A 15,909-nucleotide genomic window follows, 5' to 3' on the forward strand; every position below is an offset into this window, starting at 1 on the left:
AATTGGGCATTATCATTTCCAGTAACTGTTGTGTTTTACTTGTTTCTGTTTCATTTGTGTGCTTCTTATGAACGTGTATACCTGTATATCTAATAATGCACATAGGTTAATTAAAAAAATTTTTTCCCCCAGGGATCTGGAGATTTGGATAATCTAGATGCTATTCTTGGTGATCTGACTAGTTCTGACTTTTACAGTAATTCCGTATCCACAAATGGTAGTAATCTTGGAACCAAGCAGCAGATGTTTCAAGGAACTAATTCTCTGGGTAAGAAAGAACGAAGTCTTATTTTTGCTGCCTTTTTAAAGTTTTTTGCACACTCGTATGTATAGTTACTCCTTGAACCACACAGGTTTAAACTGCACGTTTACTTACACATGTGTATTTTTTTTTTGGTATAAATACAGTACAGTACTGTAAATATGTTTTCTCATGATCTCTTTGTTTTCTCCATTTTATTAGGCGTATGGTACATAATGCATATAACATACAAAATATCTGTTAATTGACTTATCTAGAAGTCTTTTGGTCAAAGTAGGTGATTAGTAGTTGTTTTTGGGGAGTCCGAAGTTATGTGGATTTTTTATTCTCTCTGGGGCTTGGTGCCCCGAATTCCTGTGTTGTTCAAGAGTCAGCTGTACTCTTACACTAAGGTTGGAGTCTAATTAACATTTTTTTGTTTTATTTTTTTAAAAGAGACAGAGTGTGCGAGAGCAAGCATGTGTTCGCGAGTGGGGTCGGGGGGAGAGGGAAGAGAATCTTAAGCAGGTTCAGTGTAACATGGGCCTCCATCTCATCACCCCGAGATCATGGCCTGAGCCAAAAACAAGAGTCCAACACTCAACCAACTGAGCCACCCAGGCGCCCCTAATTGGCAGTTTTAACTTCAAAATGCATACTCTACCTCTCAGTTTTTAATACTAATTCATAGTACATATGTTTTAAAAAGCCTTTCTAGACATTCTTCTGTTTTTAAAAGTTTCCTATTTCTAATTAATAAGCCAGTAATCGTAGAACTTTGAGGAAAATGTTCATCATTGGCTGCTCCAGATCACTACTAGGTACCTGACCATGTATTTTTGTGAGGCACAGAGACTTAAAAAGCAGCTAAAACTGTAGATTGAAAGCTGTCCTGTGACACTTGTGGAGCCTTGTCATTTAGCTGTGGGACTTCTTTAGTGTTTGCTGGTTCTCCCTCAGCCTCACCTCCACAGCTGTGTGGTTTCCTCATTCATCGGTTTAACGAGGGTGTATTACAGGTATCGATTGAAAAAGAATAATTCACTGATATCAGGAATGGGGATTATTCATTTTCGGTGGTACACTTTCTAAAGTGAAATGGGTAGTCAGATCAATCAAATGGACTGGAAAAAGAAAAAAGTTAGGAAATTTTGCATTTATTCCTTGTTTGACTAGAGGGCAACTTACCTGGTTACATTTCATAATATAATTTTAAACAGAATCCACGTAATAAGTTCCCATAGGGAGGAGCCTCTGGGAGTTTGAGTCAATTGATAGCAGTTATAGTATGAAGTGAAGCAGGGCCCAGGTGACCCTGTCAGGTTGTAGGACGATGCCCAGGCCGGCACCTGGCACTGGGCTCTTGTCTGCTGTGCTTGGAATATGTGGGTTTTGTCCCTCCCACCCCCCTTTTTTTGTGCTTAGTGTTTATTTTAGTAAGAAAGACGGTCTTGTGTGGGTGGTGTTGGTGTTGACGTATTGTCTTTGATTGCATACGTGCTGAATTGTAAGAGGACTCTGTATCGTGCATGTGTGTCAGCAGGTTTGAGGAGCCCACAGTCTGTGCAGTCCATCCGTCCTCCGTACAGCCGAGCCATGTCCCTCGATAGCCCTGTGTCTGTCGGCTCAAGTCCTCCAGTAAAGAGTGTCAGTGCTTTCCCCGTGTTACCGAAGCAGCCCATGCTGGGTGGGAATCCGAGAATGATGGACGGTCAGGACAATTATGGCTCAACTATGGGTACATTATTTCTAATAAATATTTATGATGAAAATTTTCTTTTGGGAAAAGCAAATTTAAAATACTTAAAGCCATTTAAATAATTTGGGTTAAGTAATAGGTTTTTGATTAACATTAGCATACTACTTTCATGGGTTTCCTTAATTCTGTGTCTTGGTTATTTAAGCTCTTTTAAAAAATATTTTTTTATTTATTTTGAGAGAGAGAGAGCCTGTGTGTGTGTGTGTGCATGTAAGACATGAGCAAGTGGGGGAGGGGCCAAGAGACGGGGAGAGAGAATCCCAAGCAGGCTCTGGGCTGACAGCACAGAGCCTAACTGGCGGCTGATCTCACAAAGTGTGAGATCATGACCTGAGCTGAAGTTAAAGAGCCTGATTTGTAACTGACTGAGCCACCCAGGCCCCCCTGGTTATTTAAACCCTTAAGGAAGCTTTTGGTCTAAGACCTTTTCTAACTTGTAATGTATACATGGCAACAGTTGCCTATCAAAAAATGTCTTAAAGAAATAGTCTTCATAATTGGCCAGCCCTGTTCTTAGGATGACAAAGCATTTTTTTGGGTCAAGTTCATGTGTAATGACTGTACTCACATAAGAAGGATTTCGGTATAATCTGGAAAAGACATAATCATTTCTCCCTGATTTAGGTGGACCAAACAGAAATGTGACCGTGAATCAGACTGCTTCCTCAGGTGACTGGGGCTTACCCAACCCAAAGAGCAGTAGAATGGAACCATTGAACTCCCCTTCCATGGGAAGGCCAGGAGCGGATTACAGCGCTGCTTTACCCAGACCTGCGATGGGTGGCTCGATGCCCACATTGCCTCTTCGGTCCAACAGCGTCCCAGGTGTGAGACCAACGTTGCAGCAGCAGCAGCAGCAGCAGCAGCAGCAGCAGCAGCAGCAGCTGCTTCAAATGCGTAAGCATTCCCTTCATAAAAAGAGAAAGATGATTTAGGATATTTTTGCTATTGCCTTCTCTGAAAATGAATCTGCTCTTTTTCCTCCACCAGGGCCCGGTGAAATTCCCATGGGAATGGGGGTCAGTCCGTACGGCCAGGCAGCACCGTCTAACCAGCCAGGTTCCTGGCCAGATGGCATGTTGTCCATGGAACAAGGCCCTCATGGGACCCAAAATAGGTGGGGCTTCGTCATGTGACTCTGTAGAAAACATTAGCATTGGATTATCTAGGGAAAGGTCAGAAAACAGGAGCCAAGTCTGAAAGAGAATGAGAAAAACTCACCATGATTGAGGTGCTTGGTTGTCATCTGGCCATTTCAGGGATGGTGGTGAAGGCGAACCCCAGCATGCTGTTTTTGTGAACTATGTGGAGTGTGTTTGTCTTTCATCTTTACTTAGCTTGGTCAGTAACTCATTTGCATGAAAGAAGCTGCCTGTCAATGTCACTTCTAACTTCAATTCTATAATAAAGAAAAAGTGACTTGATCTATTGAGTAGACAATGGTGTAGCTCTGTGAGTTTAGTAGCTTGAGTGCTTCTCTACCCAGTAGAGAGCAAATAGTCATTATAGAATTTGTCCTCAGGCAGAATGAATGTCTGGGTCCCTGCCCTTCAGATGCATTGGAGGCCTGTGGCACCTTGCTGTGCGTGTATGGAGTTTGTATTATACTTGTTAATACGTGAGCTCTGTGGGCCAAGCAAGAACAAAACGTTATTCTGACAGGTCCCAGGCTCAGTTCACTATGGTCTAACATGTCTGGTTTTTCTTTTTCTCTGGCCCTTTGTTGGTTACTTCAACTTAACAAATACCGTAACGACCGTCTTGTGTGATCTTGAGAATAGCACCCTGTCCCCTCCCCCTCAACCTCTGCTGTCCCCCAAATGTCTGTGGATCTTGTAGTTCTGTTTTGGTGGGGTGGCTGTACACAGGTGTGTGGCAGCTAGCTGAGGTGTCTGTAGGACGGCCTGGCGGCAGCTTAAACCATGGCCTGCAGTGTCAGCTGGTCCCGTTTGCCCTTCTCTGTTACTCAGTTGGTTTATTATTTCTACTTGTCATATTTACGTTATTACTGCGTATTAAAAGCGTGTGTGTGTGTAATTGGAAAAGCACCACTGGCATTGATTGCAAGTCCCTTTTTAGGCCGCTTCTTCGGAACTCCCTGGATGACCTCCTGGGGCCACCCCCTAGCCTGGAAGGGCAGAGTGATGAGCGGGCGTTGTTGGACCAGCTGCACACCCTCTTGAGCAACACGGATGCCACGGGCCTGGAAGAAATTGACAGAGCTCTGGGCATCCCTGAACTTGTAAATCAGGTGGGTAGCACTGACATGGACGTGTAAGTGTGTGTGTGCACACGTGCTCACACATTCATGAAGCCATGCACAAGGATGCCTTGTTGTGTATCTTTCCTGTTACCTGTGTTACCTCCCTGTGTCGCAGATGCCAGCGTTACAGTCAGAAGACGGCCTCCCAGCAACCCCCTGGTTTGCAAAGCTGTCAGAATTTAGGCAACAGTAGAAATGATGCAGTAAAACTTCTGTGCATTTTTAAAAATACTTTTTTCTTATGTTAGTTGAGTCTGCGTTTTTAAAATTACTTCTTTCTGCTACCTAGTCTACCAGTGTATACTCTTGAGACGTGTGTGTGTGCACGCGTGCGTGTGCATGAGAGGGAGGGAGGGAGACAAAACAGCTTTATGGTAGTGAGTGTGAACATCTCAACAACAGCATCGCTTATTCCCAGTTACCTGTGCGGCCTTATGAAAATACACCATTCACAAACCTGTGGTTTTGAAAGCAGTGCATTCCGTCGTGGCTGTTTGCATTTAAAGGAACTGTGTGTGCGTGGGCGTTGTCTCAGTCTGTGTACTCAGTGACAATCAGGAGAGGTTCCCAGGGGTTGTCACTCTTTCTTGGGGAGACAAATGTATACACTCCATTGTGGCAAATGCTGCAGCAATTTTTAGAGGGAGGCTGGGAAATGGACAGTGGATGATGTGCACCTCCAGCGATGGCAGTCTCGTGACCCCGACCCTGAAGCGCGGGGTCTCACCCAGCTGCATGGGGGTGGAGGTGAGGATTACACCGAGACTGACAAGCTGGAACTGCCCCTTAAAATTTTAAGTTGGAAATAGCTTTCTGTGTTCTACTGATAAAATAGTGGTCACTATGTAAAAAAAATTTTTGACAATAACAAAAAGTGTGTATTTTAAAAAAAGTTAAAAATCCTCTGTAATCCTGGCACAAAAAAAAAAATCATTAGTAACTTTTGAGTGTATATTTTGGAAAAAAGGGAGCAGACTTGGGACGCCTGGGTGGCTCAGTTGGTAAGCGTCCGGCTCTTGATTTTGGTTCAGGTCATGATATTGCAGTTGATGAGTTTGAGCCCCGCATCAGGCTCTGTGCTGGCAGCTTGGAGCCTGCTTGGGATTCCTTCTCTCCCTCTCTGCCTCTCCCCCACTCATGTGCACACACATGCTCTCTCAAAGTAAATAAACTAAAAAATTTTTTTAAAAAGGGAACAGACTTTAAAAGCACTTTGGTAACCTATTTTACTTATGAAAGTCTTCCTTAGTCATCTTTTAAAAATTTTTATTTAATCATTTTTTCACTTTTTAAAAGTAATTTCTACACCCAAACTGGGACTTGAACCCATGGCCCCAGGATCAAGCGTTGCATGCTCCAGTGATTGAGCCAGCCACGTGCCTCCTCAGTCAACTTTTTAAAATATATACATCTTTAATTTTAACAGCCAAATAGTATCAGTTACATCAAACACAGTTTATTTAGCCAGTGCTCTAGTGATGAAAATTTAACTAGTTTCTAAACAATTCCCTGTCATAAACAGTTCTATAAATTACTCCCCTCTTCTTCACTTAGTCTGTTTTCTCACACATGATCCAAGAGAAAGGTTGGTTGGCTTAGAGAGAGTGTACATCTTGAGGCTTTGCTACATACTTTCAGGTTGTTTTCCTGAAGAATCATCCACCTGCTTTCCCACAACACAGAGTGATGATTGCGGAGTCCGTCACCCTCGCAAGCACTGTGCTGTGGCCCACGTAGGTGAAAGACGCACGTAGTGTGGACATCAAGTGATGACACAAATACGGAGCATGATTATTCTTTTAAATCTTTTCCAGTCTGGTTGGCAACAAAGATGCTTGTTTTATTTATTTTTAAAAAAGATTTTTACGTAACCTTTACACCCAAGGTGGAGCTTGAACTCAAAACCCTAAGATCAAGAGTCTCATGTTGTACTGACTGAGCCAGCCAGGCGCCCTAAAGATGTGTGTCTTAAATTGTAGTTTGTTGATTGCAAGATAGAACATATTTAGGGGGTTTTTTGGGTCATTTATATGTGTTTGTGAAATAGCTTCTGATCGAGTTTTTCTTGGTATGCAACAGCACTTTATGTAAGTTTACTTACTGATTTATTTACTGATTCTTTCATTTAACAAACATTTGCCTTCTCTATGCCAGTTAGTGTTGGAGGCTGAGGGGAAGCAGTGAGCAAATTAGTTCCTGCTCCCAGAGCTCACAAGCCGTTGGACAGGCAAGGAGCCACCCAGATAGCGGCAGACACGGTAGGGAGCGGTTAGAGGAAAGGCCTAGGACACCAGGAGACTGTCAAAAAAGAATCTTTTCTTAGGGTGTGGGTGGGGTGTCAGATTTTTTCCTCTAAAAATGCCCTCTATCTGAGGCTGTTAACTTGTCTAATATATTTAAATAGTTTTCCCGATTTCTTTTAAGTGGGGACTTGTTTGTACAGTTGTTCTTTACTTTAAAAATGTTTTTGTTTTCAAGTCCAGAATGAGGAGATAAAGAATTACTGGGGACTTGTGTGAATGGTCAGGACAGCTTTGTTCTTGGGGAGATGACATGTAAGTTGACATTTGAAGGGTGAGAGAGAGAGAGAGAGAGAGAGAGAGAGGAGATTGCTGTATACACTGGTGTCAGAGAGGAGAGGTAAATGGAGGTTGGGTTCCACAGAGCCGTCCTTTGGGGATTTTTCTGCCATGTTGGGAAGTCATAGAAGATTTTAAGCAGGGCAGTTATGAGACTTGCTTTTCTTTTTGGTTGTAGTTCATTTTAATTTAAAAAAAAATTTAAGTTTATTTATTTTGAGAGGGAGAGAGAGAAAAGAGACCACCAGTGGGGGAGGGCGTGGGGAGGGCTACAGAAGATCTGAAGCAGGCTCTGTGTGGACAGCAGACAGCCCAGGGTGGGGTCTTGAACTCGTGAACTGTGAGATCATGACCTGAGCCAAAGTCAGACACTTAACCGACTAAGCCACCCAGGTGTCCCTAATTTTTTTTTTTAGTTAAGTAATCTGTGTTTTTAACTTTAACAAGAGACAAAAATACACTCTTTGAAGAATCACACACAGCCTAGTCAGAGATTGTGAAACTCAACTCTTTATTTTGGAAATATTCTAAGTAATATGCTTATGTAGCTGTTTTCTATCAGCTTTAGTCTGTATCTGTTGATTTCCTGGTAGGATAGTTGACAATGCGTTCATAGTCCCTTATCTGAGAACTTTAGGGTCAGGAATGCTTTGGGGCTCAGGAATTTCTGGATTTAGAAAGGTGAAGTGGTGTGTGTATGCCGTATATTCTGTGATGCCCCTGTTGGAGTTTGGAGCAGTACTGTGGTTTTAGGCAATAGCCGGTCATCAGACACGCTAATACTTTTATAGCAAAATACATAGTCCCACTGAGTGAGACATGTAGAGATTACGTATTGCTTCATAAAGTTCAGGTCAAGTTTCGCTATTAAATACATTTGGTGCTGATGAACAATTGTGTTGCTTTTTTTAGAACTTTTTTTGGGGATTTTTTTTGAATTTCAGGTAAGAAATTGTGGATCTGTATTTAGCTCCCCTTCCTCCACACCCATACACAGTACCTGCTTAGGAGTGTGTGCTCTCTTTACTGCCAGTATGAGTGGTGTCTTTTGTTGTTAAATAGGCGGTCAGTATTTATATTCTTTTGGCTCATTGCTGAGTCAGGTATAGTTTGTATAGGTTTTTGGTTTTGATTTGTCTGATTTCAAGTTAATCGCCATTTTTTCTTTTATTTTTGACATTTGTTTTGAGAGAGAGACAGAACGAGTGGGGGAGGGGCAGAGAGAAAGGAGAGAGAGAATCCCAAGCACGCTCTGCACGGACGCGGGGCTCAAATTCATGAAACCGTGAGCTCATGACCTGAGCCGAAACCAAGAATTGGACGCTTAACCGACTGAGCCACCAGGCGCCCCAGCTGCCGCCTTTTTTGATTTGCTTTGTTTTTATGCATTTCTGATCCTTCCCAAATGCTGCGGCAGAACTGTAAAATTTCTCTTAGGTTTTTCATCACATGCTCAGACACATTATTAGGTAATTCCTCAGTTCCCCCCTTCCCTCCTGTGATCCCTCTGCGGGTGAGCTTGGCTCTGTCCTGAGAGGCAGGTCTAGACACTCGTGTCAGATCTCCCAGCTCCTGGTACCAAGTGGTTTTCCTTCTTGCTTTATTCCTTCGTTTTGTTGAAACGCAGTTTCTATTAATTTCTCCATCCCCACTGCACGCGATTGAGTCTGAAAATACCTTTTATTCCACTTTATAGACAGATATGTCAGAGTGCTGTCTGGGGAAAGGTTGGTATGAGGGGACAGAGCAGACACATGGATGCCAGTTACTATGAGAGTCCAAGACAGTATCTTAGAGAGGGTCACAGCCGTGGCATGGAAGAAGGGAAGGGTGCATAGTATGGCCTGGAAGAAAACCGACAGCACTTGCTGGACCGTGTGTGCAGACACATGCTTGGAAAGGGAGAGGGGCACCTGGGTGGCTCCGTCAGTTGAGTGTCTGACTTTGGTTCAGGTCATGATCTCACAGTCTGTGAGTTCCAACCCCACATTGGGCTCGCTGTTCTCAGTGCAGAGCCTGCTTTGGATCCTCTGTCTCCCTCTCTCTGTGCTCCTCCCCTGCTCACCCTCTTTCTCGCAAAAATATAACCTTTTAAAAAAGGGGGTGGATGGGGCACTTGGGTGGCTGAGTTGGTTAAGTGTCCAACTTCAGCTCAGGTCATGATCTCACGGTCTGTGGGTTCAAGCCCTGTGTCGGGCTGTGTGCTGATAGCTCAGAGCCTGGAGCCTGTTTTCAGATTCTGTGTGTGTGTGTGTGTGTGTGTGTCTCTCTCTCTCTCTCTGCTCCTCACCTGCTTGTGCTCTGTCTCTCTCTGTCTCAAAAATAAATAAACGTTAAAAAAATTTTTTTTTTAAATAAAGTGGGGGGGAGTAGAATGTGAGGCATCCAGATTGTTGGCTTTAGTTCTGGGCAAACCGTGTCGCCATGTTGCCATGAGGGAAGATTGGAGGAGAATTGGTCTTTTAGGTGAGGGACTCTTTGGAACCATGACCTGTGGTTTCTACAAGTGACTGACGTCTGAGATGCCTGAGACAGCCCGGTAAAGGTGTTAGGCAGGCATGTGTGCAAGCAGAGGGAGAGTTCAGAGACATTCAGGCTGGAGACCAGCCCAGCAGTTGTCACCATAGATGAGGGCCAGAGTTCAAAATGTAGCCGGAGAACAAATAGGGCCTAGGACCGAACCCTGCTGAGCTCTTCACGTGCCCCCAAAGGAGAGATCAGGGAGGTGGGGAAGGTGAGGGTGGTGTCACGTCACAGTGGGGTGAAGTGTGTTTGGGGACGAGACTGTTGCCTGCACACTTGGCCTTCTGTGCCCATGGATGGGACGGTAAAGGTGAACACAGTATCTCACAGGCTCTTCCTAACTTAGCATGGCAGCCTCTTCCCTCCTGCAGAATTTTTTTATGTTTATTTTATTTTTGAGGGAGAGAGTGTAAGTGGGAGAGGGACAGAGAGAGGGAGACACAGAATCCACAGGCTCCCGGCTCTGAGCTGTCAGCACAGAGCCCGACGCAGGGCTCCAGCTCATGACGCAAGATCATGACCTGAGTCGAAGTCGGACACTTTGTATTTTTCACTACTTTTTCTGTCACTTGCTGGACCTTATTTTGTATGCATTCTTAGCATGCAGAGAGGTGATGTCAGCACATGGCAGGCACTTATATATACTTACTGAGTAAACGGATTTCTTAACAGTCCCACCAGCCATACAAATAATAGTGAATGACCACCTTTAGGTTTTGTTTGTGCAACTACAGATAGCCTTCGGGGGATATGAGCTTGTCCAAGATCACTTGTAACCACTGTCAAAAACATTCTTGTGCAAATTATATGGGAATTAATTGATCACAGTGGCTTTAATTAAGTTTATTTTATACTTGGCTTGGTCTGTGTTGGTATAGAAATCTGGTCTGGAACAAATAGTATTTCTCCAGACACTTGAGTATCCATGTGAGGCTTTGAGCTAGGCACTAGGACGCACTTGTGAAAAGATGGGTCTTGATCTGTATTGTTACAGAATTTCAGACAAACTTGATTTTGCTTTTGGAATCCTCTACATCCTTGTTCATATGCATTGACTTTATTTTTTACTCATTTGATTTCTGTTACATTCTCATGTACTTCACTGTTCATTTATGTGTTTAATGTTTTAGGGACAAGCTTTGGAGTCCAAACAGGATACCTTCCAAGGCCAAGAAGCGGCAGTGATGATGGATCAGAAGGCGGCACTATACGGGCAGACATACGCGGCACAGGGGCCTCCGATGCAAGGAGGCTTTAATCTTCAGGGACAATCACCATCTTTTAACTCTATGATGAGTCAGATGAGCCAACAAGGAAGTTTTCCTCTGCAGGGAATGCACCCACGGGCCAGCATCATGAGGCCCCGGACCAGCACCCCGAAGCAGCTCCGAATGCAGCTTCAGCAGAGGCTGCAGGGCCAGCAGGTGACCAGCACGTGCTCCTGTCTCTCTGTCCCTTGTCATCCAAAATACCTTTCTCATTTTGACTTCTCTGTAACGTTTTGTTGCTATAGATGGTTCCTTGGTAGGGAGTGGTCCCTGCGGCTGCATCAGGCTGTTCTGTTGTGCAGGTTAAAAGTAAAAAGTGTCAGAGAGGATTGCCCTTAGAGGAGAAGAGTATTTCTTGGTGGCTTCATGAGTTTTAGAGGTAGATGATTTCCTTCCTTCCTTCCTTCCTTCCTTCCTTCCTTCCTTCCTTCCTTCCTTCCTTCCTTCCTTCCTCCCTCCCTCCCTCCCTCCCTCCCTCTCTACCTCCCTTCCTTCCCTTTTTTTAAGTTTATTTATTTTGAGAGAGAGCGCGAGAGCAAGTTGGGGAGGGGCAGAGAGAAAGAGAGAGAATCCCAAGCAGGCTCTGTGTTGTCAGCTCAGAGCCCTTTGTGAGGCTCAGACCCCCCAAACCATGAACTCGTGACCTGAGCTGCAATCAAGAGTATTCTTTTTATGGAACCTCTGCCTTCTTAGATGGCTTGTGAAACTTGAGCTCCCTTAATATTCTGAGATAAGATATCTCTTTTTTTATTGTTTCCTTAATCCCCAGCAAATTTTACAATTTAATTACCGATATTGTTTTTATGTCTTGGCTGTGCTGAGTCAGTACATGTGGCAGAGCCGAGCCGCATAAACCCCAGGGTGAGTGTGCCGTTCGGTGAGCCAAGCCTCTGCTAGGCGACTCGGGCGCCCGGGGAGGCCGTGTCAGGGCACTCGTGGTGGCACTTGCCTTTTCACAGCTTCTTCCCACTAAAAGCTACCGAGGAGAAGCTAACAGAAGAAGTAGTAGTAGTAGTTCATCCAGTATTTGAGCAAGTTAAAGTTGTTTCCTAATGGCCTAAATAATCCCAGAGAAAATTTGACTTTAGGAATCCTTTGAGTTACTGTTGAAGATTGTCTTTTTTTTTTAATGTTTGTTTATTATTTAAAAAAATTCTTTTTTATTTATTTTTAAGAGATAGAGCTTGAGCGAGGGAAGGGCAGAGAGAGAGAGAGAGGGAAGCACAGAATCTGAAGTAGACTCTAGGCTCTGATCCGTGGCTCGGACCCACAAACTGTGAGATCATGACCTCAGCCAGAGTCAGAGGCTTAACCAACTGAGCCACCCAGGTGCCTCAAAGGTCATCTTTAAGCTGCCCACTTACGCTTTCACTTTTCTTCCTGATGCCAAGTGAGAAAGCTTCATATGCTTGCCAAGAACTTTTCAGCCTGAACTTTTTTGAACACAGGGCTTGAACTCACGACCCTGAGATCAAGACCTGAGCAGAGATCAAGAGTCGGACGCTTAACCGACTGAGCCACCCAGGTGCCTCTTTTTTTTTTTTTTTTTTTTTTTTTAAAGATTTTATTTATTTTTTAGTAATCTCTACACCCACTGTGGGGGTCGAATTTAGAACATGAGGTCGAGAGTTGCATGCTCCACCGACTGAGCCAGCCAGGCACCCCTCAGCCTGACCTGTTTTGAAGTGTGGAGTGTGCTGGTTTCGTGTAGATGTGTCGTGACCAGGTTACGGGGCTGGAGGTAGCATCGTGACCTCCCTGGGTGGTGCTGAGGGTTTGGAAAGCTGTTTGGGGCTCATTGATGTGCTCCCCTTGCATCCTAACCAACCTCTCTCTCCTCAGTTTTTGAATCAGAGCCGTCAGGCACTGGAAATGAAAATGGAAAACCCCGCTGCTGGGAGCGCAGCAGTGATGAGGCCCATGATGCAGCCCCAGGTAAACCCCCAGGTGAGAACAGACCTCTCCGAGCACACTGCCATGGGCCCTGTGTGGGGCCTCCTCCGTGATTGGCCCTCGGTATATGCGCGTCACGGCGAGTTTCTGGTGTAAGAGACCATTCCATGGTCTCCTCACACTCCCTCTTCCGCTCTTCTGTCTTGCTGGTGATGAGGAAGAGGTTCTTTTATTAAAACTGCTAGTTTGTGTTTTCTAATTAAGTCCCTTTGTGATTATTTGCTGTGTTGTGAAAATAGCTATCACTTATTTTTTTAAGGAATTTAATAAATCTGTAAACTTTCTCTGGTTCTGGGTTATGAAACCACATGCTCGTTGGGTAGAATTCGAAATTATAAGAAGAAGAAAATAAATAATACATTGTCCTACTCCCAAGGACCACCTCTGAGATGACCTGTTTCCCATGGTGGGAAGGATGATGTTCAAGGTCTCTGTAACCTGCAGCCCAAGGTGGAGACTGTTCTGAGGTTATTAATGTGCATGAGGCAAATGGCCACCCGGAAGTCCTCTACTGTGGTTGGAAATTCTGTTCATAATTATTGTGGAGAAACAGTGCCCGGTGTTTACTGACTTGGGCCTACTGGGAAGTACTTTGAATGCAAGATATCTTGAGTAAGCTGAGCTTGAATAAGCTATCTTTTTGGTACCCTCCAAGAAAAGAAAAGTTTGCTCTTTGGAGATGTTCTCTCCTAGCTGATAGGGCCCAAATCAGCTTTTTTGTTCTGGGCTTTGATCATGTGACCACAGCCACTCCTTACCCTCCATCTCTCCTTTCAGACACTTAAAAGAGACTCTACGAGCCCTTTCTGGGGTAGCTTCCTGCTTCCTGGAGGGTGGCCCTATTCTTTCGGGGTGCTCTGTTGTGCCTCCCCTCCTCCTGCACTCTTACCGCTGCCCTTTTCCTTCTTGTAGTTTTATTTCATAGTTTCTGAAAAGTTTGTCCTCAGATTCTACCCTTACATGTTCTCTCGCTTTGAGAAATGTTTTCTGTGTTAAAGCTTGACAACTCGCCCGAACAGTTTCCAGGTCCCTGTTTTGCACGCGGTCCTGCTCACCTCGCCAGATCTCCTTTACCGTGATGAGAACTGTGCATTTTTTGAGAAGAGAGTCATTGGGTGATTTTTCTCCCCTCCCGAATTGTGCCGGTACTACATGCATGGAACTGGCTGGTTCTTGCTCTGTGTAATTACGTTCTTCTTTGCGGGATCAGCAGGGTTTCCTTAATGCCCAGATGGTCGCCCAGCGCAGCAGAGAGCTGCTCAGTCACCACTTCCGGCAGCAGAGAGTGGCCATGATGATGCAGCAGCAGCAGCAGCCCCAAGCCTTCAGCCCACCCCCCAACGTGACCGCCTCCCCCAGCATGGATGGGGTGCTGGCCGGGCCTGGGGTGCCGCAAGCCCCGCCCCAGCAGTTTCCATATCCGCCGAATTATGGTAAATTTGACAGAATGTCTTCTCCAGAGGAACATTACTAAGGACCTAAGATTCATAGGTCTGTTGCATGTTAAACACAAAATACTGTGTCCTCCCTTCTGTTAGTCACAAGAAAGACGGAATTAATTAAAAATAACAGAACGAAGGATGTGGTGACCAATGAGGCAGACCAGGGACAAGCAGAGGCCAGGTCAGATGACGAGTTTTGGTCACATTCTGGAGGCAGTGGCAGGTCACTGAGTAGTAGACATGTTTGCACTGGGGAAAGGCTATCTGAGGCCTGTGCGTTAGAAGGCGAGAAGGGAGCGTGGAAGAAGGGAGGACCGAGCACCCCAAACCAGAGATGGTGCCCCGCAGCACCACAGACGCGGTAGTCTGAACGGAGAGCGTCTGACTGGTGGGAAAACCACCAGAATGTTTGCTGCCGTGCACAGGTGGTTGTAATTGAGGAGCTGTTCTAACAGGCATGGCGGTGTTTGCCCCCAGGTCTTGTTTTTCTCCGCTCCCCAGGTCTTGGTTTGCAGGAAAGACACCCCCCCCCCCCCTGCTGTGGTAGACTCTACAGTCTGAGCACTTGGCCACATAGTCAAGAAGAGTGCTGGGTGGGCTTCTGGGTGTATTAATTACAATAAGGCACATCAACTTTTCAGGTCAGTCTTTGAGAGATTCTAGGAACGTGGTAGGAGTGGGGGTTGAGGTATCTTTTGGGGAAAGTAGGTTTTAAGTGCACTCCAGCCAGGTGGGGCCACAGGGACAGAGTGATGTGAGTAGCAGGAGGTGGCATCGCCTTCACACAGAAGCGTCTGTGAAGTGACAGCTCTTCAGGTGGCCTGGACGCTTTGTGCAGAAAGCCCATGCCTCCATCGTCTCAGTGGGAGGCAGGAGGGCCTGGCAGGTGGCGCCCTGTGGCCCCTTCTTACATTTTGTGTGTCTTACCTCCCCCCACCTTCACGGAAAAACATAAAGCTTCTATAGAAAGTTGATGCCCTAGGAAGGTGCCACTGGAGTTTGCAATTCCTGCTTTTTCTTCTTTTTTTCAAGGGATGGGACAACAGCCAGATCCAGCTTTTGGGCGAGTGTCTAGTCCTCCCAGTGCAATGATGCCCTCGAGAATGGGGCCCTCCCAGAGCCCCATGATGCAGCACCCCCAGACCGCGCCCATGTACCAGTCCTCGGAGATAAAAGGCTGGCCGTCAGGAAACCTGGCCAGGAACAGGTGAAGAACAGAGACTTCTATAAATAAAAGTCATTCATGTTCTAGTGGCCAGAAGTTCAGGAAATTAAACGCTGCATTTCCCAGTCAAGCCTGTGTGGATGGAGAGCTCAAAAGGCCTGGGTTCAGCTTAGAGAGTGTGGTGTTTGGCTCCTCCATTTTGACCCGCCGCCACCACATGTGCCTGAGCAGCCTTCATTGCAGGCCGTGGTGAAGCCTAGAAGGCGGGCAGTCAGAGAATCTTGTCCCTCCCGTTCTCTGCCCAAGTACACGGCATTGGACACAGTTGTGACCGTCTTTGTGTGCGTGTGTGGTGTTCCTAGAATGAGCCAAGAGGTAATTTCACACTTCTTTTTGCAGCTCCTTTCCCCAGCAGCCGTTTGCCCACCAGGGGAGCCCCGCGGCGTACGGGATGGTGCACATGAATGGCAGTGCTGGTCCCATGGGGCAGGTGAACGTGAGCCCCATGCCCATGTCCGGCATGCCCATGGGCCCTGATCAGGTATGGGGGTCCAGCCTGAACTTGTCCCAAAACGTTTTTTCCTGTTCTCTTGAGAGAACTAAAGCTTCACCTATAACCTAAAGGTCCCTGGCAGATTTTTAACTGGGCGCGTAACTCAGAACTACAGTGGCTGGAAAACTTGTGTGAAGGTGTGGGGCCGCTACACACACTTCCG

At 45.7% G+C, this 15,909-nt stretch overlaps 1 protein-coding gene across 8 annotated transcripts in view; it reads left to right on the plus strand.

The window, feature by feature from the left end:
• Positions 1–15,909, plus strand: part of NCOA3 (nuclear receptor coactivator 3) — a 133,099-nt gene that overhangs the window by 113,732 nt on the left and 3,458 nt on the right. For 3 of the 8 annotated variants that reach the window (XM_039249368.1, XM_039249369.1, XM_039249370.1), the window contains 10 exons: positions 133–268; positions 1,782–1,979; positions 2,625–2,897; positions 2,991–3,117; positions 4,080–4,251; positions 10,496–10,789; positions 12,476–12,580; positions 13,797–14,019; positions 15,061–15,235; positions 15,593–15,734. In XM_039249368.1, the coding sequence (XP_039105299.1) occupies positions 133–268; positions 1,782–1,979; positions 2,625–2,897; positions 2,991–3,117; positions 4,080–4,251; positions 10,496–10,789; positions 12,476–12,580; positions 13,797–14,019; positions 15,061–15,235; positions 15,593–15,734 (1,845 nt within the window). The remainder of the gene's footprint in view (positions 1–132; positions 269–1,781; positions 1,980–2,624; positions 2,898–2,990; positions 3,118–4,079; positions 4,252–10,495; positions 10,790–12,475; positions 12,581–13,796; positions 14,020–15,060; positions 15,236–15,592; positions 15,735–15,909) is intronic. The other 5 variants (XM_039249372.1, XM_039249374.1, XM_039249371.1 and 2 more) reach the window with 5 other exon arrangements.

The sequence above is a fragment of the Hyaena hyaena genome, unplaced genomic scaffold (genome assembly GCF_003009895.1).
Source record: "Hyaena hyaena isolate Hyena2069 unplaced genomic scaffold, ASM300989v1 scaffold_335, whole genome shotgun sequence".
Lineage (NCBI taxonomy): Eukaryota > Metazoa > Chordata > Mammalia > Carnivora > Hyaenidae > Hyaena > Hyaena hyaena.